We start from the raw sequence: 26,426 nt of genomic DNA, 5'->3' as shown, positions 1-26,426 counted from the left end.
TTGGACACAACTGGCCCATACAGGCAGGGGTACCTTTACCTTTACTTACGTGGTAAGTGGATCCCATTGACCTGGACCACTTTGCACACAAAACTGGCAGCTGAAACTTGAAACCTGGTGCTACATGGTGTCATGACATAGGACTTTTGTTTCTTTGTGTGGGGTTGTGTGTGACGAAGACGAAAGCCACAACGTTCCTGAATTGCCCACAGATGTCTCCAACCCCACACATTTTCCCATGTGAACACAGAGTGAGGAAGCAGTTTAAAAGATTACTTAAAAACATTTATTGACAAACATTAACACAGTCCTTTTGAGTTCAGACAAGCGAGGTGTGTAGCACCCAAGTGCCGTAAAATAAAAACAACAAGCCAACACTTAGATGTGTTTGAGGAAAAGCTCTAATCCAAACACTACATGGACGACTTCAAGATGCAGAGATCAGGCCTCTGCTCCAACTCTGAAGGAGTCTTGATTTAACAGGCCCCTGTGGAGACAAGCAAGAACAGCGCACATTAGATGTTGCATTGTCATAACCACGGTGCAAACTAGAACATTTTGCATTGTTATATATGTCAAGGTATGGTTGAGCTCCAGCTGTTTTATTTATTAACTGCCTCAGAAACCTCCATGCAGAAATCACTCACACATATACACACAAGTGCAATGGTGGAACAAAGGCTTTCAACACACACAAAACATCCAAGCAAAGCTGCTTTGAGAGAGAACAATTGCAAGTGAAGGGAGGGAGTGCGTAACTTTTCCCTAATAACTCTTTTCTTTCTCCAAGCGGAAAGTGGAAATGAGTGGGTGAACACTTGCCCAGAGCTCCCCTTAATTTTGAAGCTGGTCTGGCTTCTCAGCTTGTACATGTGTAAAAACATTATTTTTTAAGTGTAGAGCTTGTCTCTGAGATTTTGCTTTGAAGCCTCTCCTCATCACTACGTAGCAAAGACTGAATCGAAATTCTGGTTTCAAAACTGCCACCTCCCAGCTATGGATCAAACTCAAAGTGGACAAGTTCCAGGACCAAGCTATGCAGACCATGTACTGGAGAAAAACTGCCCCAGCTGAGGAGAAAGCAGCAAGAGCTTTAGAAGGCCTTTGGGGTCACTTGACTGACCATTCAGGCAAGCTAGTGTTGCAGCCTAGATGCTGCCCCCAAAAGTCCTGAAGTAGCCATGTGTCCTACTTGACAGAGGGGCAGTCCTAGTCCCAGTTAAAGGTTTGAAAACCCCTGAGAAGGGAGGAGGGGACTGGAAGTGACCTATCAACTGAGCCTCTGGACAGCACAATCAGCCGGTGCACAGGTCCCTGCCTACCATGTTATGATGAGATGCATTTTTATTTAAATTATAGTCATTATTTCAATATATAAAGAAGTTGACGCCAATTCAATGCAGATTTGTGCCTTTCATTTCCGTTTGTGATTCATTTCCTCTTTGTTGGTGATGCAAAACACCAAGCAGGCCTTGTCACAGAATCATACTGCAGGCACATACTGGTGACAGAACACACTGGTGCCCAAGGCAGTCTTCACAAAAGAATTCCCTCTTTTTTTATATGCCTTACAGCAGACGTGGCTAACCTGTGGTCCCAAGACCTATCAGTCCCTGCCTACATGGTCAGTGGTCAAGGATGATGGGAGTTGCAGTCCAATGGTGTCCAAAGCACCACAGTTTAGCCCAGTCCTACCTTACTCAGATGTCAAGGAGATATAGAACTATGCAAGTTTTAGAGGACATCTGAAGGCAGCCCAGAGTGGCTGGAGAATTGTTGTTGTTGTTGTTCCTATCCTGCCTGAGACAACACCCATGTGAGCTTTGTGTAGATCAGCCAAGAGGGTCATGTGTCACTCCTTTAGGTCGTCTGGTCCCATGACCAGATATTCTTGTAGGTTGGCTGTCCACACAACTGTTTCACAGATGGTACAGAACAACCCAAGCAACCTTGAACCTTCCCTTGTTCAAGAAAGGAGCAAAATTGTGTCTGTGTGTTTCTACATACCTGACTGTAGCACAGGCTGGAACTGGCCAGACATGCAGATTTCTTCCTGCTTCTGGCGCACAATGCGCTGAATGGCTGGGGGGAGACCACGAGGGTTGCGAGAGAAAATAAGGGAGTAGCCGTCATCGCAGGAGCCATCCTCTTTCAGACTGCGGCAGGCATAGGTGATGGCATAGTTGTCGTAGTCTGTGTCAATCACCCAGTAGTTGTCACCTGAAACCATACCAATGGCATGTTGTCACCTGAAGCCATACCAAAGTTTTCTGCAGCCAGGGCTGGCTTCGGACATAATTCCTTCCCACCCCAACCCTGAGTGATGGAAGAATGAAAGCGGGCATCTGTGTGCAATGCTGATGTTGACTATCCGAGCTTGGCTGCATGTTCTTTGCTACTGCATAAGTAGCAGCCATGCCAGTTCAGAACTGTTACGGCTTCCTCCTGGCAGATGGAGAAAGCTACAAAGATTTGAGGTTAAACTCTGTAGGAAAGGAGAATCAGTGGATCAGAGTTCTCCTTTGGTTTTATCTCTGGCTACAATCGTTCTACGAGTCTTCTCTAACACTTGGGAGGGGGAGAAGAAGGGAACGTTAGCTCCCAGAAGAGAAAATAAGATACAAAGCAGACACTTGAGCAGAGCTGGTTGAATTTCTTCGGATTTTAAGAGTGTGTTTCTTAGTGTGTCCATTGGGCATTTACAAAGCAAAAGCTTCTTTGAGGACTATAGCCAGGGCTTTTTTTCGGCTGGAACTCACCATAACTCAGTTCCGGCACCTCTCAGGTGGGAGAGCGAGGGAGGTGTTCATGGTGAGTTCTGACACCTCTTTTTCTAGAAAAATAGCACTGACTATAGTCAGTGTATCTGAAGAAGTGTGCATGCACACGAAAGCTCATACCAAGAACTAACTTAGTTGGTCTTTAAGGTGCACTGGAAGGAATTTTTTTTTGTTTTGACTATGGCAGACCAACACGGCTACCTATCTGTAACTATAGTCAAAGGGTGGGATATAAATCTGAGAGGTGGGATTCAATTAATGAGTCCTGTCAGCAAATTGGATCTGGTAGAGGGTGTTGAGAGAACCCCTGGAACAAACAGCATTGTGGTAGGAGAAGAGCGAGGCGGGTATTCTGTCTGGCAAGCCAAAATGCTTGTGTTGGTGGAACAGTCAACTTGGCGCAATGTTGAATTCCTCCCAGGATAAATTAAAAAAGTGGGGTACAATACAGTATAAGAGAGAGCTGAAGCAACAGCTCCTCTTTGCTCTGGTGAGTATGAAAGGTATATTGTGGGCTCCTCCCAGGTGACCAGAAATGCAGGGCTTTTTTACCTGGGGTACCCAAGATCTGGAAGGGAGGTCCACATAGCCCCATTGCTGAGTTCTATTCTTAATGTGTGTTTTAATTGTGTTCTTGATTCCCCCCCATAACTGTTCATTTTGTTCTTATTACAAGCCACTCTGAATATTTTATATTAAGGCGAGACATATTTCAATAAAGAAAGAAATCTAAGCAGTGAAGGAAGGGCTTCCACACTGCTAAGATAACGTCAAAAGGGGCCACAGACACCCGCCTCATTTGGGATACAGTATGAGGCACAACTCTTTGACATCCCCCTTTTCTCTACATCCTCACCCATGAGCAACAAGGGATATCTTGCTCACCTCCGCTTGACAAATAGCTTGCCAGGCCTTGATAATTCATGAACATTTTAGCTGGAGTGGTGGGGTCAGGCACCGAGTACTGGGCGGCCATGTCAGCGCAGATCACCCAGAACCTGAAAGAGGAAGACAGGAAGAGGAATTCTCGTTAATCGGAGCCAGGTCTAGCTTTAGTCAGAGTGAGGCAGCTGCCTCAGGCAGCAGATCCTAGAGAGGTTGTGGGAGCCAAATCAGGTCTCTCAACTGCTCCCTTTTGTTGGAGGCCAGAGCTCTGTGTGCCTGCAAAGCTACTTTGCTGCCCTCAAGAGTGGTGGTGTGAAAAAGACTCTATGAATTGAACGTGGAGACGCTATATGTACTTTTCTTTCTTGTTCGTCTGTCTGTTTTTTACACAAGACAATCTTTAATAAAAACTAATTTTTAAAAAGGAGAGTGGTGGTGCACGCTGTCTCATTGCCAGTATTGAAATAGGATTCATCTGCTTCTGAACATGACACCCAGATCAGTATCCTGCTCAGCTCTCATCTGATTCTGCATTGCTATCCTAACCCTTCAGGCCTCTTCCTGCCCACCATTCCTGTATCCTACTTGCCCCCATGCGCATTCCAATCCTACTTGCTTGGTCTACTCTTACAACAGAGATGGGGAAATCTATGGATATCCAGATGTTGTTCAACTTCAACTTTCAGTAGCCTTAACCCTTGACCATGTTGACTAGGGCTGATCGGAGTTGGGAGTCCAACATCTAGAAGACCACAGATTCCTCCACCCCTGCCTTGCGTAACCATCACCAAAATGCTTTTGACCGTATCTCTGGTCTAGTGTATCTCTTCCTGTCTCCTCTCACTGTGTGACTTTTCAGAAGCCGATCTTTCGTTGGCTGTGTAAGGACTTAAATCCTTCCCTTGAGAGGCCCACATCCTGAAATGCGGCTGTAATGCTTCTAGGGGTTGCTCGTGCGTAAGCCTGTGCCAACACCTGGCTGGGTTGCCTGAGTGAACCTTTCCTGTCCGGACAGCCACTCACCCGTGGCTGTCTCAATCGCTGGCAGTATCCGTCAGTGGGCGTTTCTTAAACTTCTTCCAGCAAAGAAGCTCTTTAACGACCAGTCTCCTCCTACTCTCCCTGCGCGGAAGCCTTCTGCGCAAGGAGGGCGTAGGCAGCGGAGGACCCTTCCTCTCCCCGCTGGTCCCCGGCAAGGAGTCATGGGACCGCCTCGCCGATTCCCCCATCTGCCCCCCTTCTCCACTGGAGCTACGCTGATTCCCTTCCCCAGAAGATGGGCTGCCTCTCCCACTCCCGGGACGCTCTCTGGGATCCCCTTGGAGCTTGCTCTCTCCCTCCGGCACTGATGGCAGTTCCCTGACAGCGGCCATTCGAGAATCATGTAGACCACACAATGACATTTGGTCCATCGTACGGCAAAATCAAAGTGAGATTATGAAGCATTGACCTTATAGGCTTTCTGATTATGTAGCAAATCAGATTTGGGTATGTGATAACATCTCCAGTCTAACCAGAGGAAGGACAGTGTTTCTTGCACTATCTATGAATGGATGAATATTTTTGCCCCAATTTGCAGGTCCCCATACTCAACAACTGCTGGAATTTGTGGGGGGTGGGGATTCTTTTGCAAATGCACCTTCCCCCCACTTCGACTCAGCCCTACAACCTAGTAGTTGCCACAACACATCTTGATCACAGGAACAGAATACGATGTCAGTAGGAGCAGGTGACCAGGAATACAAGGAAGCCTACTTGAGGTCACCCCGTGACTTACCCAAAAAGCTTCACTCTGCCTTTGGAAGATGCAATCATAGTGCCGTCCTCCTCAATGGTATATTCAGCTGAGATGTTATCTTGTAGAAACAGGCCTTCTGGGTCTTTCTTGGCCAGCGCGTACCATTTACCTGCATACTAAAATGCAAAGGACATTGAAAGTTACCAGGAAGGACAGTGACCACATGGCACCAGGCTAGAGTATTAATTGAAGCTGAATTACCAGGCATTGCCTGAAAGTTCAAAGCAAGCAGACTTCTATAATCCAAATCCAAATTTCAAACAGTTAAGCATTGGTTCATGTATAAAGCCTAATTCTGGAGCCCTTCCAAGTAATTAATGTGGCAACATCTGAAGACCAAGGCTCAGTTTATCAGCAGGATCTGCACCGCTTGAGTCTGCAGGTGGGAGACATCACTGGCCCTGCCTGTGTCACCTTTCTGCATATGTTACCACCAATGACATTGAAACAGCTCCAATACCTTTGCATGCCAGTGGCATGTGTACTAACCCTAACATGACAAGCTGAGGGAAGCATGTTCGGAAGCAGAGACCGAAGCCCAAAAATTGAGAAACACTCGAGGACGGCTAGCAAATTGGAAAGGTCATTTCATAAACTTAATTGCCATTCCCATCACATTTATACTGTTGTGAGTTTGGTGTGCGTGCGTTAAACTAAGCCCTAGAGTCTTCCATCCCTGGATCCAGCAAGTGTTAAAAGCTAATCAAACCTTCAAATTCCAGGAAATAGACAGACTAGCCTCCTGGTGAAGTATAAAGAGACCAAAGGAAGAGGCTCTGTGCAAGACAGCACAGCAAATGGGTGGGGCCCCAGCCTCAACTCTCAGATAGTGAGGAGGAATAAAGGAAGAGTTTAGAGTTGAAATTTGGCTGCTTGTGAGCTAGAAGCTGGAAGCAAAAGCAGCCAGCTGGAAAGGCAGAGAGGCAAAGCACAATGTTTGATGTTTGTTTGGATCCAAGGCTGCGACTATGAGAGAAACAAGACCCTTATGGGGTGTTGATACAGCGAACCCCTCCACCATAGGCTCAAGTTGTATATATGTGTAAATAAACCATATATCACAAAGACACCACAGTCTCCACAGTGCCTCATTTCCAAAAAGAAACGTGAACCGTGGGAATCTTTCACCGCTTGGAGATTGGGGTGGCTTGCAACAACACCTTTGCAAATGAACTGCATTACACGAGCTCACCGTCGCCCTTTATGTTAGAAAGTATTCATAGTTACCCTCTTGGGGTCAAAGTCTTCCTTCACAGAGAAAGACTCCACTGCACACGAAGGCTGCGCCGAGGAGTAATCGATAATGGAGATGATCGTCACCAGGAATGTGTACTGAGCGTATTTCATTCTGTGGAGCAACACAGTTTGTTCAGCACTGGTTAGAAACTTGCTCAGGGAGGTGCTGAATTTTGGCGTCACACAGGGGTCACTGAAATTTGAGATCCCAAGGTCTGCCACTATTGGCGGTGGGTTCAAGGGTGGAATTGGAGACATCCAAATCCTAGGAAATGCATTTAACTAAGGGTTCTTGGCACACTGTGAGTTCTATCGGCAGTAAGGTCTTGTGCCAATAGCGAATTCATTTTCCAAAGTGCCAAAACAGCACCATCCTTTCCCAACGGAGAAGTATAAGCAAGCTCAGGGGGACTTCAGGGATCTCAGAAGTCCAAAAATACTTAGGGGCAAAAAAAATCTAAGGGGATAACAACACAAATCGCTGCCAATGAGAGAAGCTAAATTATAGAGACTGACTCATCTGCATTTATCCAGCAGAGATTGAATTGAATTGATTGAACTGCTTGAATGTATCAAGCAACCAAATAACTGTCTCACAAGTGATGTCTGTTTACTTTATCGGCTTACACATCATTTATAGTTTGCAAATATTCTCTTGCAAATGTCTCTTGTGCTCCCTTTGCCTTGTTGATTTAAGTATGCTTTCCAGTTACTTTCCTTGAAACTTGACATTTCTGAAACCCTTGAAGCCCAATTTCATGCATGTTTACTCCAAAGAAAGCTCCACTGAGTTAAATGGACCATAAGTTTACTGCCTTGATGTACATCCTCTCTGCTGGTCAGTATCCAGAACCCCAGTCCAGCGACTACTGTGTGCAAGTTGTTTCTGAGATCTAGTTCTCACTAAGGTGGTCAAGCTGTGTCTAGCCTGTGCTGGTTCAATCCGCAGGTGGGGACTTATATGATAGAATGCTCCTCCATAGGAAATCCAGCCAGATGGGGGAATCCAGCCAGATGGGCAGGGTATAAATAATAAAATTATTATTATTATTAATGTCCCTGCTTCGTCTTAACGAAACTGAGTCCTAGGCATGCTCTTCCCCCTCTAGCCTCTCATTCCGGATCCCTCCCAAGCAAATGAAGGCTGTGCCAAGGGGGTCGGCTCCACATCTGGACTTGTCTGGTGCATTGCTCAGCAATGTGCAGGACCCTCCTTGAGTGGGGAGCCAGAGGGGGAGGAGAGCCAGCAGGACTGGGACTGTCTGCACAAACACTGTGACTCTCAGCTTCTAATCCTTTCCTGGACGGCCCTCCTCCTGAACGCCCTTGATCACTCAAATCTCCTGCTTCTATCAGCTCCCAGCTCATCCCTTCGGCTTACTGCTCTTCAATGTCCCACCACCAAGATCCAGGTTCTAAGGTGTCCTCCTGGGAGGGGGTTGTCTTGGGAGGCAGCCCCCCAGAAGTCTTCTTCATCCAGCCAATCAGAGCCCTTCTTGGAGGGCTCTTGGGCTGCCGGCTCCCACCACTCCCCCCTCATCCACCTGGTCCCTGACAAGGCCTGGCTGTGCATTTTCCATCTGTTCCGTCCAGGAAGTTTCCTTAATCCTACAAGGTGATCTGCCTGCAGTAGTCTGCTAAGTGTGTCCGTCTCCTTGCCTTGAGCGTTAACAGGCAAGGCAGCTGCCGCTTGGTTGATCAAGCTGTGAGTATTAAGCAGGAGAGGGAGGTGAAGCTAACCTAAAGTTGAGAGGAATCAGATTTCCAGAATCCAAACCATAAGCAATGACGCACTAGGTTGGGTGCAACATCCAATTCTATCCCCCTAGAAACCTTCCAAAGGATTTGGGACAAAATGACAAAAAGGATTTGGAACAGAATTGGACAAAACAACAGGAAGGATTTGAAACCTGAGGGACCAGAGATTTACAGAAGATTGGAAGAAGCATGTGAATTATTTGAAGAGCAACTGTAATCAACAAATTATGCTAGTAGGACTACAAGAAGTTTTGTAAGGAGAAATATATGAAGTGTTACAAAGTAGAAAAAGATAGAGATATTGGTTATGAGTTTGAATTATAATAGGGAAGATAAGAAATGCATACTGAGAGATTAGATTGGAAAATTTTCAGACAGGATTGATGGAAGTCAAAAATTTGAATAAGATGTAAAAGTATGTTTAATTACTGTTGAAAATGATATGTTAAAAAAACTAATAAAAATTATATAAAAGAAACCTTCCAAAGGATTGACGTGGCATTCCTGAAGGTTAGTAAAGGTAGAGAGTTAAAGGACCTCTGGACGGTTAAGTCCAGTCAAAGACAACTATGGGGTTATGGCACTCATCTTGTTTTCAGACTGAGGGAGCCAGCGTTTGTCCACAGACAGCTTTCCGGGTCATGTGGCCAGCAGGACTAAACCACTTCTGGTGCAACGGGACACTGTGACGAGTGCCAGAGCGCACGGAAACACCGTTTACCTTCCCACCACAGTGATACCTATTTATCTACTTGCACTGGCGTGCTTTTGAACTGCTAGGTTGGCAGGAGCTGGGACAGAGCAACAGGAGCTCACCCCATCACAGGGATTCAAACCGCTGACCTTCTGACTGGCAAGCCCAAGAGGCTCTGTGGTTTAGACCACAGCACTACCCGTGTCCCTTGAGGGTTAGTGTACCTAGTCAGCAGACTCAAATGCTGAAGCTTTCCTGGACTCTAACGTGTCAGGATAAAGTCGAAGTAACCGGAATCCCATTACAGGCCTAACTATGTACAGTAATTGCCGTTCCTCAGGTGTTACTGTTAGCAATCTGGAAACAGCCACTTTGCAGTGACCCCCTCATATCCCTCCAGACAACACATGTATCAGGTTGAACTTGTTAAACCAAAGGGTGGACATCTTTTAGCCAATACCTTGCCATGAAATTCAGGTATCTGATCTGCACCATAGTCCAAACCTTATGGAAGCCCATCAAAAGCATTTAAGTGGATCACACCACTTTACGTGGAAGCTGGGCTTCCCCACCAGAGATTGTATTAAAAACTGGCCAAAGGCAGCGAAAAACTAATTATCTATGTAAATAACGAATGCATCTCAGTAGATGGAATAAGAAGACACCTCAACGAATCAGGAATAAAATGACACAAAATTGCATCTTCTACAGCTATTGAAAGACCTACCTGATGGATCGCTGAGTCTTCTTGAACTTATTCCAAGCAATTTGTCCTTGTTGCTCTGAAGAGGCCTGACTATGGATAGCACTGTGCTGGCTGCCTTTAAATAAGGTGTTTGGAAAGGCACTAATTGGCTCTTTGTCTCCTGGACCTGAGTAAGATGCTTAAAGATGGATAATCCATTATGTAAACAACTTCACTAGTAATCCCCACACTGGACCATCAGCTGTTACCAAACACACATTGCTTTTACCTAATCCAAGAAAGCATCCCAACCGATGAGCCTAAATAGCCAAAGCAGCACCACCGCTTCCATGTCCAGCCCTCTGTCTCCTCTGAAGCACATGGCCTGCTAAATTAGAAACTCATGCATCCTAAGATGCGCTGGAACTTTCCTCCAGTGATCTCAAATATAGATATCTAAATAAAGACAACAATATATATCTAGGGGTGCCACCTTTGTTCTGGCAAAATACGGGATGGGGCAGTTGGGGGGGAAATATCAGTTTTGTGCTTCAAAAGCAATCCATTACAATCTATTGCGGCCTAACGGTTTGGACCCTCTGGAATTTGTCACATGCAGAGACATGAATTTGTAAATCTGTCTGTGCTTGGCTACCCAGAGTTTAAATGCATGACCTTTCACACACCTTTTCAAACACATGAATCTGGAGAGCATCCCTAACTTGGCAGAGAGAGAGAGAGAGAGAGAGAGAGAGAGAGAGAGAGAGAGAGAGAGAGAACCTGAAACACAGAACAAAACAGTATCAATACAGGATGTAGCATTTTGCACTGAAATAAGGGACAATCCTGTCTTATACAGGACAAGTGGTAACCCTACTCTACCTCAAGTCTCCAGATGTTTTTCTGTCCAGGCCCAAACTCACATGCTTAGCTTCAGCAAAGAAACACTGAATCGCGTCCCTTTAGATCATTTTTTATAACTTGTTGCCTGAAACCAAGAAGATTTTAAAACTTGCATATATTTTGCATGCACACAACTCAGTGGGGGCTCCATCCCCGAGTGACAGAATTTAAATTCTAAGGACCTCAGAGCAGGGGGCTATCTATCTATCATCTATCTATCTATCTATCTATCTATCTATCTATCTATCTATCTATATCTATCTATCTATCTATCTATCATCTATCATCTATCTATCATCTATCTATCTATCTATCTATCTATCTATCTATCTATCTATCTATCTATCTAATCTATCTATCATCTATCTATCTATCTATCTATCTATCTATCTATCTATCTATCTATCTATCATCTATCTATCTATATTTATTTAATCAATCAATCAATCAATCAATTAATTTGTGTACCATCCTTCATCCGTAGATCTCAGGGTGGCTCACAACATAAAAATACAAGGTAAAATCTCAAAATCTTCATTGCAAAACACCAAAAACTTGGAGGTTACCATGTTCTTGTTTAATCCAGTAGTTTACTATTTCTAGTATAATTATTTTAAAAGCCTATTAACAGAAACACAGATTAAGACCAAAATAGTCTAACTAAGCAGCGGAGTACTAGTTCATGAGAATTCTGGGTAAGATATTTGGCCAAGTTCAACAATCCTCATTTCTTTGGCTGAGCTCATCTGCTTGCATGCATTGTACTCAAATAATATATACACACATCAGTGGTCTGTGTCACGAAGGGATGGGTTTTTTTTGGCCGTTGACTGCCTCCTTGGCAGTTGTGTTGGGATGGGTATCAAGCACCAGGCGGACTGTTTGAATGGGCACTGATCCTTACCCTCAGTGCTGTGCCAACCCCTGATTACTTTGCTCTAATCGATAAAGTTGTGGCCTGTTTTTTAATACCCACACACAAATATATATGCACACAACAAACTTACATTTGTTTTGTACTAGTTTATCTGCTGTGGTTTACCCAAACAACTCTGGAAACTGTAGATGCAGTTTTTTCTTATAACAATTGTATTAAAGTTCCCTAGCCCCCTTGCAGAATTAGAGCTCCCCGGGCAGATATGCCCCATAGAGTAGACCACTCAGTCTTATTCCCCTCAGGGACAGAACAATGTCTTTCTGGAAGTTTCCCCTTCCAACAGGAATGCAGAGAAATGGCCTTCAAGAACCACTCTTTACCGGTTTCAAAGGAAGCTCAACATCTGTCTCTGAGGGCTAATCCACAAGCCACTAGATTGTCATTAAAAGGTCATGGCTTGTACCAGACTTTGGAGATCAGCAGCGACCCTGGGTGGAAACGCACTCCACTGCCTCACCCATCCCAGACACAGTGTCAAGATAAGCTCTCTTAGTTCAAGCACAGCACATTACATAAGGCCTCGCCACACTCATGAACGCTCGCTCTTCTTGACCCTTCAGTCAACTCTGAATGGTGGTGATCCTCTTGGCATTTCCTTTAGTGACAATATGTAGCCTTCAAGTTACTTTTCATGAGACCAGACCATGACCTCTTCAATCCTAGCCTCCGAATTTGGCAACATATTTACAGCAAGGATCCCCATTAGGAGTTGAACAAGGGCTGAAAGGTCAGGGGGTGGGATGGAAGGATCTGTCCATTTCTGTCCTCTCAGTTTCTCGGTTTCCCCACACTTAAATTCAGTTACCCAGGGCCCCTATTGCTCTTCTCCCTTGCTCTCTCTGCCTGTTCATCTGCCTTTTCTGAGTGTACAGTGACAAGAGGGATGAGTTGCAGCAGAATCTTGAACATGCCTTGCATGCGCCCTCTGGACTTTTGTATGCATCAGGCCCAGAGGAGAGAGGAGGCAAAAGAAGAGAATCATAGAATCATAGAGTTGGAATAGACCACAAGGGCCATCGAGTCCAACCCCAAGAGGAAAGAGTGGAAGCAACAAGAAAGATATTTGGGGTAGGGGTGCTGCTGAGGGTATCTTGCCCAAACCTCCTCCCTTCAAAGCTAGAACCAGCACTCTTAACAAAGTCTCATTTGCTGACATAATTTATGGAACCACTTCTTTTTTATTTTATTTTTATTTTATTTCAAAACCAAAAAGAAACAAAATACAAACATCAAATTCAAAATGCATATTCATTTTCTAACATAAGCCTATTACATAAAGGTAAAGGGACCCCTGACCATTAGGTCCAGTTGTGACCGACTCTGGGGTTGCGCGCTCATCTCGCTCTATAGGCCAAGGGAGCCGGCATACAGCTTCCGGGTCATGTGGCCAGCATGACTAAGCAGCTTCTGGCGAACCAGAGCAGCGCACAGAAATGCCGTTTACCTTCCCGCCAGAGCGGTACCTATTTATCTACTTGCACTTTGATGTGCTTTCGAACTGCTAGGTTGGCAGGAGCTGGGACCGAGCAATGGGAGCTCACCCCGTCGTGGGGATTCGAACTGCTGACCTTCTGATCGGCAAGTCCTAGGCCCCCAACAAGCCTATTACATAGATTACCTAAATTAAAATATACATGATTACTCTAGGCTTCCCTTTGCTGTATGTAAATACATCACAGTTAGGAAATTTATATTATAAATAATATTATAGATTCTCACATGCCCCCCACTCCCCTTCACCCACGTGTGATATCAATATTTTATTTCTTCCATCTTGTTGTGTTGTTATAATTGCCACTTCTTTATTTTCATGGGTAAATATAGGTATGGGAACACAGGGCAATAATTTCAGATGACCTGCTTATTGAGCATTTATCCTGATCTGTTTGCTGGGACATGAGATCATGGACTTGCTTTCCAGACACAAGTCTGTGATTTAAAGCTCCATGTTGGAGTGGGTTTTGTTTTTGTCCGGGCTCTTTCCCTAGGAAGCCTCACATGTGAAAAATCTGATTGCCATTTGCGGTTTTTCCAGGAAATGTGGTGGGACCAAAACAAAAACACGCTTGGCGCTTGGATGCAGAGTTTTAAAGCCTGGAGCGGTGCCTAAAAATGAGGCACATGGACATGCCCAATGTTGTGAGACAGCCAATGTTGTTCACGCTTTCCACTGCATTTCCTTATCACCTGATATTGGCTCTGCGGTGGGCTGCTGTAATTTCATCGTATATGAGGCAGTCCGTGGGAAGTGCATGAATAACTGCGACTTGACCATTTGCTGGAGGAAACTTTTTATACTGGGGCTGGCTAAGAACTGAGGTAGGACGAAATCTAACTTTTCCCCTCTTTTGGCCCAGTCAAAACAATGTTCTCTCTGTCAGCGTGAACTACTGTATTTTTTGCTCTATAAAACTCACTTTTTCCCTCCTAAAAAGTAAGGGGAAATGTGTGTGCGTCTTATGGAGCGAATGCAGGCTGCGCAGCTATCCCAGAAGCCAGAACAGCAAGAGGGATTGCTGCTTTCACTGCGCAGCGATCCCTCTTGCTGTTCTGGCTTCTGAGATTCAGAATATTTTTTTTTCTTGTTTTCCTCCTCCAAAAACTAGGTGCGTCTTGTGGTCTGGTGCGTCTTATAGAGCGAAAAATACGGTATATTGGGGTACATTCCAGCTGTTACGTCACCTTTCACCACAGCCTAGTTCTCAGAGTTGGTGTTAACATCTCTTACGTCGCCACCACCTCTGGCTCTTACAAAACCTGATGCTCTGAGTTGCCCAAGCCACTGTGTTCTCATTCCCATGATAATCTCCATTGTTGCCTGAGAAAGGAAATTTTTCTCACAAAAAGCTCGTTCCCAGCCATTTCTTTGTGCCTTTTGCCATGCCTGGAAAGCCCAGAGAAGAGCCGTATGGTCACTAAGACCACTAAAAGGAGGATTCCCCTGCTCAGTGCCTGAGGGCCCCAGTCCTGCCACTCACCACCTGGCCCGGGGCGGGGCCTGATGGGTTCTATAAAGGACTGCTGCCGCTGCTGGGCAGAGAGGGCTCCGTTTTGTTTTGTTTTTTGTTTAAGTTGCCATTATTTTCTTACCTAAGTCATTTTAAACTGTGATATTAATGCTGTATTCTTATTTTTAGATTTTGATTTATGTGGAAATTGTTTCCCGTTTGGTTGTGTATTTTTTTGATGTGGTTTGTTTATTGTTCGTGACTTTTGTAATTATGTAAATCTTGTCATGCCGTAAGCCGCCCTGAGCATTGTTTTTTTAACTGTGGGACAGCGGCATACAAATAAAAAATGATGAAATGATGATAAATGTTCCTGCACTAAATCTTTTTCTGCACAGCATGGCTGCACGCTTTTGAGTGCAGGTAACACGAATGCAAGGGTACATATCATCACGTTCCTTACTGCAGAAAGTTTGATATGCTGATGAAGTAAGCCTATTGCACAGGACGTGGGTGGCGCTGTGGGTTAAACCACAGAGCCTAGGACTTGCCGATCAGAAGGTCGGCGGTTCGAATCCCTGCAACGGGGTGAGCTCCCGTTGCTCGGTCCCTGCTCCTGCCAACCTAGCAGTTTGAAAGCACGTCAAAGTGCAAGTAGATAAATAGGTACCACTCCGGTGGGAAGGTAAACGGCGTTTCCGTGCGCTGCTCTGGTTTGCCAGAAGCAGCTTAGTCATGCTGGCCACATGACCTGGAAGCTGTACTCCGGCTCCCTCAGCCAATAAAGCGAGATGAGCGCCGCAACCCCAGAGTCGGCCACGACTAGACCTAATGGTCAGGGGTCCCTTTACCCTTTACCTTAAGCCTATTGCACAAGATCTCACAGGCAACGTTGATTTCACAAGCTGATTTTGCTGGCGGTATGTGATTGGATCCCACCCCAAAATAGAAGCAGCCACAGCTTCACAAACACAGTTACTCTTTGGGTTGCATACATTCAACCCAGAAAGCATCTCTTGAGCTAGTCGATTAAGCTCACGGCATGACCGCTCCTTCCGGGCCATGTGTCTGAGTTCTTTACAGAGCTCCATGAGTTGTCAGCCTGCTATTGGTAAGCTAAGCTTGCTTCTGTCTTTATTGAGGCTGGATTTAAAAAGCTAAGGAGTGAAACTGTCAAAGGCTAAAGAATTCCATCCTCAGCACGTGTCGCCAGAAAGAGGATGCCCTTGGCCAGATGTCTACTTGCGCTAATGAATGCCACTTCAGACACAGTTCACAGAGAGTCTAGACCAGAGAAGCTGACAGGGCTACCACAGGACAAATGTATTTTGAAGCAGAAGGGTTTTTTTGTTTTTTGAAAAGTTTTTATTGTTAAAATAATTCAGCATTAATACACAAATATTGTGAATATACAAGCATACAAACATAAATTTCATACAATCCTTAAAAATATTCATACATACCTACATTCAGTTCCACAGATAATTCCTTTTCCCATCACCCTCCACCAGCCCTCAACCCACCTTTGTGTTAGACTTCCAATCTACTCAACTGCAATTTCTTTCCACTTCTATTACTTTCTTTCACACACCTTTAACCTAATTTCATGCTTCTTTTTCTATTACACATTGTTATCCATCTTATTTAGTATTTCAGTATTTAAAACGGAACTTGTTTATTCTAATAGGAGTTCTGATTTTTCAACATGGTTTTGCAAGTATCCTTTAAACACCTTCCAATCCCTGTCTATCTTCTCTTTTGAGATCCTTCCAATTTCTCCCATTGTTTTGGATGTATTGTAGTACTCCAGTAATTTGGCAAGCCACTCTGTTTTTGTCGGTATAATACCGCTTTTCTAATTTTTCGCAATCAATAGTCTTGCGGCTACTGTTGTGTACAAATATAATGTCTTGTCTTCTTCCTTTAGACTTCCTGGTACTATTCCCAATAGAAAACCTTCTGGTGTTTTCCTAAATGAATATCTAAACATTTTTTTCATTTCGTTATATATTGTTTCCCAAAATTGTTTGATGTTTAAACAATTCCACCATATGGTGGAATTGAAGCAGGTTTCATTTAATGAGCAGCCATTGTCCAAAGCTGACATGTAGCATCCCCTCCAACATTTCTCCAATGAAAATGGGGACATGGCTGTCCTATTCCATGCCCCCCAACATTTCTCCAATGAAAATAGGGACGTCCTAAGGAAAAGTGGGTCATTCCAGGATCAAATCAGAAACCAGGACAGCTTCTGTAAATCCAGAACTGCCCCTGGAAAATAGGGACACTTAGAGGGTCTGCATGTAGAATGTCAAATATACCTTTTCCATGATCATTTAGGATGGTGGTTTTAGGGCCTGACACACTGGGCAACTGCCTGGGACTCCACACTTTAGGAGGCCCAAAAATCTTGTACGAAACCCTGCCTGGCCCCCATACAGCCTGTTCTTATGCCTTTTTTCCTGCACATGCACAATTTCCCAGTTCTCTCAGCATACCAGGAGGAGGAAGCCGCCATTTTCTTTTAGTACACGGTGAAGGGAGAAGAAATTCACAATTTCACAGGGATTGTTTCACAACAAAATCTCAGCAGAGCGGAGAAAATATTGTCTTTCAGTCTTTTCAGCGGGCTGAAGAAGATCTCATTGAGAAAACATTCCCAGAGCTGTGTGTGAGAGAGTAACACAGACTTTACTAGATGAAACACCAGAAGATGCCATTCTTGATCCAAAAGACAAATCTTCCATAGAATTCTTTGAAGTTGTGGTGGACGAAACAATTGCTCACCTAAATGGCAGATTTAAGCAGTTTAAGGATAAGCATGGATTCATATTTGATGTTAAATGCATGGCTAAAATAGGAGGTGATGACCTTACAAAGAGTTGCAAAAATCATCTTTGTACCTTAAATATTCACAGAGGCGGAGCTTTCTGCTCCGACACCTGGAGCAGCACACATGCTGTGCACCCAGGGGCGGGGCTAGCTGCCCGTGGGGGCGGGGCGAGCATCCCAGGGGGGCGGGGCGGCAATGTCACCCCGCCCTCAGGGATGACACCCAGGACGGCCAGTACCCACTGCACCCCCCTTCCTCCACCACTGAACATTCAATAGAGTTGCTCACCGAAATCTAGTGGGGTGTTTTAGGTTATATAATCAACCTCACGAAAAATGTGCAGCTTGGGCAGACTTTCAGGCACAACACTTACAGGTACCGTGGGAATAAGTACTACATGTAAATTGGGGTAGTTTAATAATCAACATATCTACCCCAATTTACATGTAGTACTTCACAGTGTACTTGTAAGTGAGAGGTTGTTTTCAAATTTGAAATGGTTTCTTTTTGTTTATGGCATGCATTCATGTACTTAAAGTGTGGTGTTGATATAACGTATTAAGCAATGTTTGCCACTCCACTTGTAATAGAAACTAACCACTGTGAATGTGTTAGGATATATCCAGTGCTTTTTTTCTGGGGGGACGCAGAAGTACGCATACCCCTGAACATTTTGTGAATCTAAGTTGGCCTCATTGAGGGGCAGTATTTCAATATGAGTATGAAAATGAGAGTACCCCTAAACATTTTTTTAGAAAAAAAGCACTGGATATATTTCTCCATACTTCCATGTACAGTGGTACCTCGGGTCACAAACACCTCAGGTTACAAACACTTCGAGTTACAAACTCCGCTAACCCGGAAGTAGTACCTCGGGTTGAGAACTTTGCCCCAGGATGAGAATGGAAATTACGCAGTGGCGGCGTGGCAGTGGCAGTGGCAGCGGGAGGCCCCATTAGTGAAAGTAGTACCTCAGGTTAAGAAAGGTTTCGGGTTAAGAACAGGCCTCCAGAACGAATTAAGTTCGTAACCCAAGGTATCACTGTACAGATTAAAGTCCAATCATATGCCTGTCTTGCTTTCATATCTATAAGGGTTCCCAAATGACTCTCTTCCACAGAGCCCCCCAAATCCCAGGGCGCCACAGTAGTGGGGGAATGCATCTTGTTTCTACCTCATGTGTGTGTAAATACAAGCAGGGCCATCTTTACCTGGGGGTGCAAGGGGTGTGGGGCACCTGGGCGCCAAATTCTGGGGGACTCCAGGCGCCGGCCGCTGAAGCTGCCTAAGCTCTTAACTATCTACCTGTTTTGAAAAAAAATAATTATTTTGATCAAGCTAGAAAAACAAAATACATATATACATATATACCGAAATGTATACTTACTGTTTCACTAAAGGACTTTCGACTTTGTGCGCTCATTTACCAAAGTGGTGCTTGTCATTCACATGCATGCGAAATTGGGGGACTAAACTAAATTTGGGGGCGCTGGGCAGATCTTTGCACCCCGGCGGCGCATATGCTAAAGACAGCGTTGAACACACGCCTATGTACACTACAGCATCATGACACATTTTGTCATTTTTCATACTGGAGCTGGTGAGATGCATTTAGAAATGTGCGCCATCTTTACCATCTGTTCATCGCTTCAGGGTACAACATATTAAATTCTCGGCACAGGTTTAAACGATTGATTATTTGTTTCATAAAATGTATACACCACTTGGTTGTTGTTGTTGTTTTAAGCCCTCAAAGTGGTTTACAAAAAAGACAAAACTATAAAATCAGGAAAAATGTAGAGCAATTATATTTTTCTGTTACCTCTTTAAACAAAGGTCCGAACACTGTCTTTGCTGTAATTCAGAATGGACAAGGAAGGCTCTCTCTCTCTCTCTCTCTCTCTCTCTCTCTCTCTCTCTCTCTCACACACACACACACACACACACACACACACACACTCATAAGCACCCCCAGTGTCGCCAAGATTATGGCCATTATTACAATACACAGGTCACAATTCCCACATAGTGTATTGCGGAACCTCCCCAATGTGCTACCAGGTCATTTTGACAGACACAGCAGCTTCTTGGACCAGTCATTGTACTATGGCGCCATCCAATGGCCAGATCAAGAAACGAAATACTGTCAACAAGACACTGTTCCTATTCTGGGTGCAATGTATGAGCATCATTCCTAAGCAAGAAGTTTCACCTATGAGCCTTTAAGCCTCTCTTTCAGTGCACATGTATGAAGATGAATATGGGATGGGTTGCACAGGAGCGTGATTTTAAATTGACTGTGCATGCTATCTAATGGAGATTTTGCAATTGCATAACTTCACCTTTTGAACGTGGCTGTAACTCCCACCCCAATGAACAGTTGCAACTGACCCAGGCGAGAACCTGCATGGGCTAAGAGAGTGTTGGGTGGAAGGTGCTTAATTTTTTCCTGAAGCCACAAGCATGGATTTGAAGAAGTCCTAAGGAACTGGGAATCCGGCTTCCAAAAAATTTATCCATGCTCTGTGGTTGCTTATCCAAAGTGGATCAAACTTCTAGGCCAGAAATGACTCGAAACATTTTGGTGCTTTGGGCAGCAAATCCAAATTAGTGCCCCCACTAGAAGCTGGCGAGAAAATAATAATAAACTAAAGAACTGTCAGGGACGCGGGTGGCGCTGTGGGTAAAAGCCTCAGCGCCTAGGGCTTGCCGATCAGAAGGTCGATGGTTCGAATCCCCGCAGCGGGGTGCGCTCCCGTTGCTCGGTTCCAGCGCCTGCCAACCTAGCAGTTTGAAAGCACCCCGGGTGCAAGTAGATAAATAGGGACCGCTTACCAGCGGGAAGGTAAACGGCGTTCCGTGTGCTGCGCTGGCTCGCCAGATGCAGCTTTGTCACGCTGGCCACGTGACCCGGAAGTGTCTCCGGACAGCGCTGGCCCCTGGCCTCTTGAGTGAGATGGGCGCACAACCCCAGAGTCTGTCAAGACTGGCCCGTACGGGCAGGGGTACCTTTACCTTTACTAAAGAACTGTCAGTTTGCATTTTTATGCTCCCAAAATACGTCAGCCTGAGGTGAGCCACTTCACCTCTGTCTAATGCCAAGGCTAGGTGCTTAGCCAATAGGAAAAATACAAGCTTGTATATACCGTAATGCTTGTCCTACTCAGAGTAGACCCACTGAAATTAACAGACATAATTAACTTAGGCTGCTCACTATTTAAGTAAGCCTATTCTGAGTAAAACCTAGTTGGAGACAACCCATTATGTCCAACAAATGATTCCTCTTGTTGACAGTCTGTACCAGCCAGTTTATGGAATATATATACCTTATTTGATTTCAGGTTTCCTACATGTCCCTTCTGAGAGCAGGAATAATAAGATATTCACCTGGTTAGCTAAGGATTAGAACGCGGCGGTGTGTGTTTAATTAGGTTTTGGAGAGCTTATTTGACCACTACCAGGAGAGAAAAAATATCACATACATACACAATTTTGAAAATGAGGAAGAGAATAAGGGCAGTGCGTTGCAGAAATCTGTTCCTTCTAAATATGAAAATATAATAACTTATCTTACATCTGCGAAGAGGGGGCTGGGAATTATTTGCGGCTTTGGGACAGGTCATCTAATCTGTTTGCTTGAGAAGATCTGCCCTTCCACATACTCAGCTTGTCGGTGGATAATTACCCCTCACAGATCATTGTCTCCATGTTTTACACTGAGACCATTGTTGTGAAAGGGTAACACCCAGAATCAAAGGAACGGTAACATGAGCATTAACGCAGGTGAAGTTGAAAGATTCCTGGACACCCACCCAGATTTTGCTAGGCAGTATTTTGAGAAGAAAATGGGGAATGGGACCCCGGTTGCCACGACAAATAGCCACCAACGCTTGGAAGAGTTCACTGGGCTGCGCCAGGAGGAGGAGAGCGAAGCGTTTTTTGAGCTGATCCAAGACATGCAGGAGAGCATCAACATGGAGAAGGTCGTCTTCAAGACCCTACGGAGAATCAGTGTCCTGATCCATGCCGACCGGTGCAGCCTCTTCATGTTCAGGCAGCGAAATGGCACCCCTGAGCTTGCAACCCGGCTGTTCAACATTCATAAGGAGAGCGCACTAGAAGAATGCTTGGTAGCCCCTGACTGCGAAATTGTCTTCCCTTTAGACATTGGTGTCGTGGGGCACGTTGCGCAGACCAAGAAGACTGTGAACATCCCAGATGTTGGTGAGGTAAGGCTACCAATTTGTTTGCCAGTTTCTTTCTGGGACCAATTCAAGGTGCTCTCATTAGTACTACTTAAAGCCCTAAACGCCTTAGGCTAGGGTTACCAGACATCCCCATTTCCCGGGGACAGTCCCCGGATTTGCAAATAAGTCCCCAGACAAATTCCATCCCCGGATTTCATCTAATGTCCCCAGGAAATGCAGTCTCAGCAGCCCGGAGCAGTTGGATCTGGCTGGCTTCAGGAGCTGCTCGGAAGTCCCCATACGATGGTGGTGCAGGGGCTCTAAGATGCAGCTTCCGGGCTGCTTCCACCTTCCCTGACCCCGGCAACTAAGCTGTGAAGGGAGGCTTCGTGCTGCCTATTGGAGCAGCCTCCCAACTCCTACTTGCGTGCAAGCAGGAGTGGGGCGGGGATCTCTCCCTTCCCAGCTGAGGCCCCTGTCCACTGGCTGGGAGAAATCGGGGCGCCCTAGGATCAAGGCAGAAGCTGTAATGGTTTTAGTCATTCCAGGGCCATCCCGGCAAAATCGGGACTGTTGGAGGGTATGTTACAACCACCATAGAATTGCAAACATTGCCTCTTTCCAGAAATGTCTAAGCCAGCCTGCCTTCCAGCTTCAGGGACATGGGTGGTGCTGTGGGCTAAACCACCAAGCCTCTTGGGCTTGCTGATCGGAAGGTTGGCGGTTCGAATCTCCATTACAGAGTGAGCTCCCATTGCTCGGTCCCAGCTCCTGCCCACCTAGCAGTTTGAAAGCACACCGGTGCAAGTAGATAAAAAGGTTCCACTGCGGTGGGAAGGTAAACAGCGTTTCCATGTGCTCTGCTTTCCATCACAGTGCCCCCTTATGCCAGAAGCGGTTTAGTCATGCTGGCCACATCACCTGGACAAATGCCAGCACCCTCGGCCTGAAGCAAGATGAGCACCGCAACCCCATAGTCGCCTTTGACTGGAGTTAACCATCCAGGGGTCCTTTAACTTTTTTTTTTTTAAAAAAACCTTTTTACTGTTCAACTCTTTCACCTGCAGTTTGCATTCAGACAAAATTTGTTTGAGCCCCCACCTCACCCAGCAGGTAGGTATGACCTGAATTCTTGATCCCGTCAATAATCAATCAGCTGCCTGCCTGAGAAAAGAAGCTTCAAAATAGGACAGTATGGTTGCACCAGGTCAAAGATCTGTTATGATTTCAGTATAATTTACTTATTGTATATGTTCTGTGATGAATGGAATGTAGAAAGGCTAGCCTATCTCAGACATCTCTACAGCTAGATGGGTTAGTTCAAACTTATAGCCTGCTTAATTTTGTAGTTAATTTTGTAATTATGCCACATCTGCCCTGGAGGGTCCCTCAACCTTCTGGAGTGGATTTAGGAGGTGGGGGCTGCAAGAGGGAGGGGGAATCACTCAAAATTGCTTACCTACTGTTCTGTTGATGAAAGCCTTACTATCAGCTAAGCGACACTGTCGGATATAACTGAAGGTTTTTGAAATAAGTGAAAATCCAGTATTACTGGAGCTCATTTCTAAGACTTTGTAAGCTTTCAGAAAACCGTTGTGATGGGCAAGTTAGACTTGTTCAATTTGCTGTGTGTTTTTCTGCTACTTTTAAGGTATTTGTGCATCATGTCATTTCTCTCTTACTCATTTTGAAAAACCTGAAATATAGCTGTTCGTAAAAGAATAAAAATTGTAATTTTTAATTAAAATCAACAGTGTGACCATTTTAGTACTTTTGTTGATGAACTCACCGACTACACCACAAGGAACATCCTTGCAACCCCAATCATGAATGGCAAAGATGTGGTTGCTGTGATCATGGCAGTGAATAAAGTCGGAGGTCCATTCTTCAGCAGTGCAGATGAAAGTGTAAGTATGTATACAACTTGTTAGGGAGAATCTCCTTGCCCATTAACACTGCCTATAAGCATTATAGCATTGCCACACCTTGTTGAACTGACTGAAGCTTTCTTAATGTTCCCAGATTTTCCTGAAGTACCTCAATTTTGCCTCTTTGAACCTGAAAATTTATCATCTGAGCTACCTTCACAACTGTGAAACTCGAAGAGGTCAGGTAAGGAAAAAAATATTTCTGAACGCAAGGTGTCTTTCCCCCACTCGGCCTAAACCTTCTTTAGATAAATAGCAACTGTTGTTTCTGCCCCTAATTTACCTGGTTTTCTTCTCCTACTCCTGCTTGTCTGAGGATGAGGGCCAATATTTTTTTAAGTCAAAAGCTGACATATTTATTTCTTGCACACATACCCTGTAGAAGTGAAAAATCATGGGAGACGAGAGAGGCAGGTGTAGCTAGGCGTCTGGCCAGGGCGGACCCTGGGAGCCTGTTTTATTGAATATTGCAAGCATTGCCACAGGTGGGCCTGTGGCTGATTGGTTGATACATACACACAGAAACTTGTAATTGGTTAACATAAGTACTAAGGCGGGAATTACATGTGAAAGGTGGGGATTACATGTGATCATTTATCATTGATGGAGAGAAGGCTAGGAATCGGAGCTAGAACTAGACAGGCATGAAGCCTCCTAATTGAATTGTAACTAGGGATTAATTGGCACAAACAATATAACAATCAAGTTCTATAGATGCGGTCAGCTAGGCATGGAGAGCAGGTACAGTTTGTTTTCCATGAGCTTGGGATGTCTGTTACTAATGATTGATCATAGCATAAGACAATGTAACAATCAAGTTCTGTGGATGTGGTCAGCTAGGCGTGAAGAGCAGGTTCGTACAGTGTGTGCAAAAGCAGGGAAAAACCTACGAGCAAGACTTCTCAGAAAGCAAGAGAAAAGAGGAGCAAGGCTTCCCCAAAATGGGGCAGTTTTGTGCAGAAAGAGACTAACAGTTATGTGCAGAAAGAAGACTTCCCTTTATCTCCCCCTTTCTTTTCTTGTTTGCGAGGCATTCTGGGTAAATAAGGCAAAAATGTTTCAGGATTAGTGGTGTGCTAACAAATGCGAAAATAAGTTCGCCAGGGTCGATGGGACAAGAATACTTTGGGATACGTGGTTTGCCAACGCAGTCCCAAAATAAGCCCGTCCACATCTCACCTTAGGTTTACTGTTGGTGTTGCCATTTCGCAAAGTAGGCGGCGAGAAGTTTATTAGGTGGTTGAGGGGGAGAGAGAAGCCGAGAGAAAAGGCTTATGAGGCCAGGAACGCATTGAAGGAAGCAACATAACAAAATTAAGATGCATATAATGACAAGGGCATATTGAAAGAGATTACGAAGCCAAGTAAGATTAGGTAGCCAAGCAGTAAGCCACTGGGTGAAAGAATCCCAGAGGCCAGAAAAACCAACATCTTGTGTAATGTGGTGTGTAAGATTTTGCAAATGAGAAATCTGGCTTTGAATGGCTTTAGAATTATCTGTGATGTTAAAACAACACGTCGGCCACTTGTTCACAGCCATAATGATGAAACATGAACAAATAATTGATAGCACGATTTTTGTAAAAGTCCATTATATAGTCCACTCTGTTCTTTATTCAGAAGATGAAGAACTTGAGAAGTAAAATTCAGGGCTTTTGCTGCAGAACAAGCTGAAGAATTAATGTTTCTACTGTTGCGTACAGCCAATCCAGGGGCTCCTAGGAGAGAAAAAGCTGAAGAGATATATTCAGACCTACTGAGAAGAGAAACAAAAGCATCACAATTGTTAGTCAATTTTTCAGAGCGGCGATTTCGAGAGCGGGATAAATGATGCTTCTTGGGTAAAATGATGGACAAATGGCTTAAACAGCAAGGTGTGCCATGGCTGATGTTTGCTGGAATGTAATTAAACGTATAGCCAGGACACAACCAGAAGAGTTCCAGTTGAGGGGAAGTGCAAGCTTGCTCATTAAATTGAATGGTAGCTTGTAATTGTTGGAATAAATCTCTTCCCCACAGGTTAAGGTGGATTTTCAGCACACAGGGCTGGATGTATGCAATGGTTTCAGAACTATCAGGCAGAGAAACAGGCAGCCACTGTACGCTTTTAGAAGAATTTTGGGGGCCACCCACGCCCCAGACTGCAGAAGCAGACTCAAGGGGCCACGTGGGGTCCCAGCAATCACTGGAAATTACAGAAATGTCTGCGCCCGTGTCAATCAAGCCTTCCAGAACTTTTCCATTGATTTTATACTTACAAAGAAGTTTCTTCTCACCAATCCTCTGGACTACAGTTAAAAGCTGTGGAGGGATAAAAGAAAGCTCGTGCAAATTAATATCCATAATGGAAGCAGTAGGATGAGAAGGGAGCACCACTAAATGCGCCCAAGACTCACCCTTTTTTAATTGCATGGGCATATGGCTCCAAAATTGAACCATTATTGTGCCTACATAGTCAGGATCCAGAACGCCAGGAATAACCTGGATTCCTTCTTTTGCCGCAGAAAATTTGGGTAAGATTAAGCCTGCGACTTTAGGAGGTAATTGGGTGGTCATAAGCACAATTTCATCAGGTAAAACAGTGTCTTTGGTTTTTTGATTAATTAAGTCGATGGTAAAATCAGAGCGTGTATCCTTTGAGATGGTTTTAATAGTGGAGACTAACGGCGGGGGGGGGGGGGGGCTCCCTATTTGTCCTGGCCCGGGAGTGGGGCCCCTAAGGAGTTTCCCGAACTCCTGCATTGATTTTCCCAATGATAGCCTTTACCGCACTTTGGGCATTTCTTGGAAGGTTTAGCCTTATTGGCATCACCATTCCTGTGCGCCCCACCGCCAGGTGCTCTGCATTCTTTTG

General features: G+C 44.8%; 2 protein-coding genes across 2 annotated transcripts in view; one reads left to right on the top strand and one right to left on the bottom strand.

The window, feature by feature from the left end:
* Window positions 1-303: 303 nt before the first annotated feature.
* On the bottom strand, window positions 304-10,335 carry LOC114587908 (purpurin). Its single transcript, XM_028712776.2, has 6 exons — window positions 9,879-10,335; window positions 6,691-6,811; window positions 5,443-5,579; window positions 3,666-3,778; window positions 2,008-2,220; window positions 304-487 (listed from the first exon to the last, which is right to left on the bottom strand). Exons 2-6 carry the CDS (start codon window positions 6,808-6,810, stop codon window positions 477-479), a joined length of 594 nt encoding a protein of 197 aa, XP_028568609.1. The 5' UTR covers window position 6,811; window positions 9,879-10,335; the 3' UTR covers window positions 304-476.
* Window positions 10,336-21,224: 10,889 nt separating this feature from the next.
* PDE6B (phosphodiesterase 6B) overlaps window positions 21,225-26,426 on the top strand; it is a 29,112-nt gene continuing 23,910 nt past the window's right edge. Inside the window, exons 1-3 of the mRNA XM_028712929.2 lie at window positions 21,225-21,686; window positions 23,399-23,551; window positions 23,667-23,756. Of these exons, the coding sequence (XP_028568762.2) occupies window positions 21,225-21,686; window positions 23,399-23,551; window positions 23,667-23,756 (705 nt within the window). The remainder of the gene's footprint in view (window positions 21,687-23,398; window positions 23,552-23,666; window positions 23,757-26,426) is intronic.

Source organism: Podarcis muralis, chromosome 17 (assembly GCF_964188315.1).
Source record: "Podarcis muralis chromosome 17, rPodMur119.hap1.1, whole genome shotgun sequence".
Taxonomy (NCBI): Eukaryota; Metazoa; Chordata; class Lepidosauria; order Squamata; family Lacertidae; genus Podarcis; species Podarcis muralis.
The sequence above is the reverse complement of the archived record's forward strand: the minus strand, read 5'-3'. Positions and strand labels throughout refer to the sequence as shown.

What these genes read in the sequence shown, in the direction of transcription:
- LOC114587908 (XM_028712776.2), bottom strand. Translation starts at nt 6,810, where the DNA reads ATGAAATACGCTCAGTACACATTCCTGGTGACGATCATCTCCATTATC. An exon ending in AAGACTTTGACCCCAAGAGG is followed by an intron (nt 5,580 to 6,690) that starts GTAACTATGAAT and finishes TTTGCATTTTAG; the next exon opens with TATGCAGGTAAATGGTACGC. An exon ending in GGCAGAGTGAAGCTTTTTGG is followed by an intron (nt 3,779 to 5,442) that starts GTAAGTCACGGG and finishes TTCCTCTTTCAG; the next exon opens with GTTCTGGGTGATCTGCGCTG.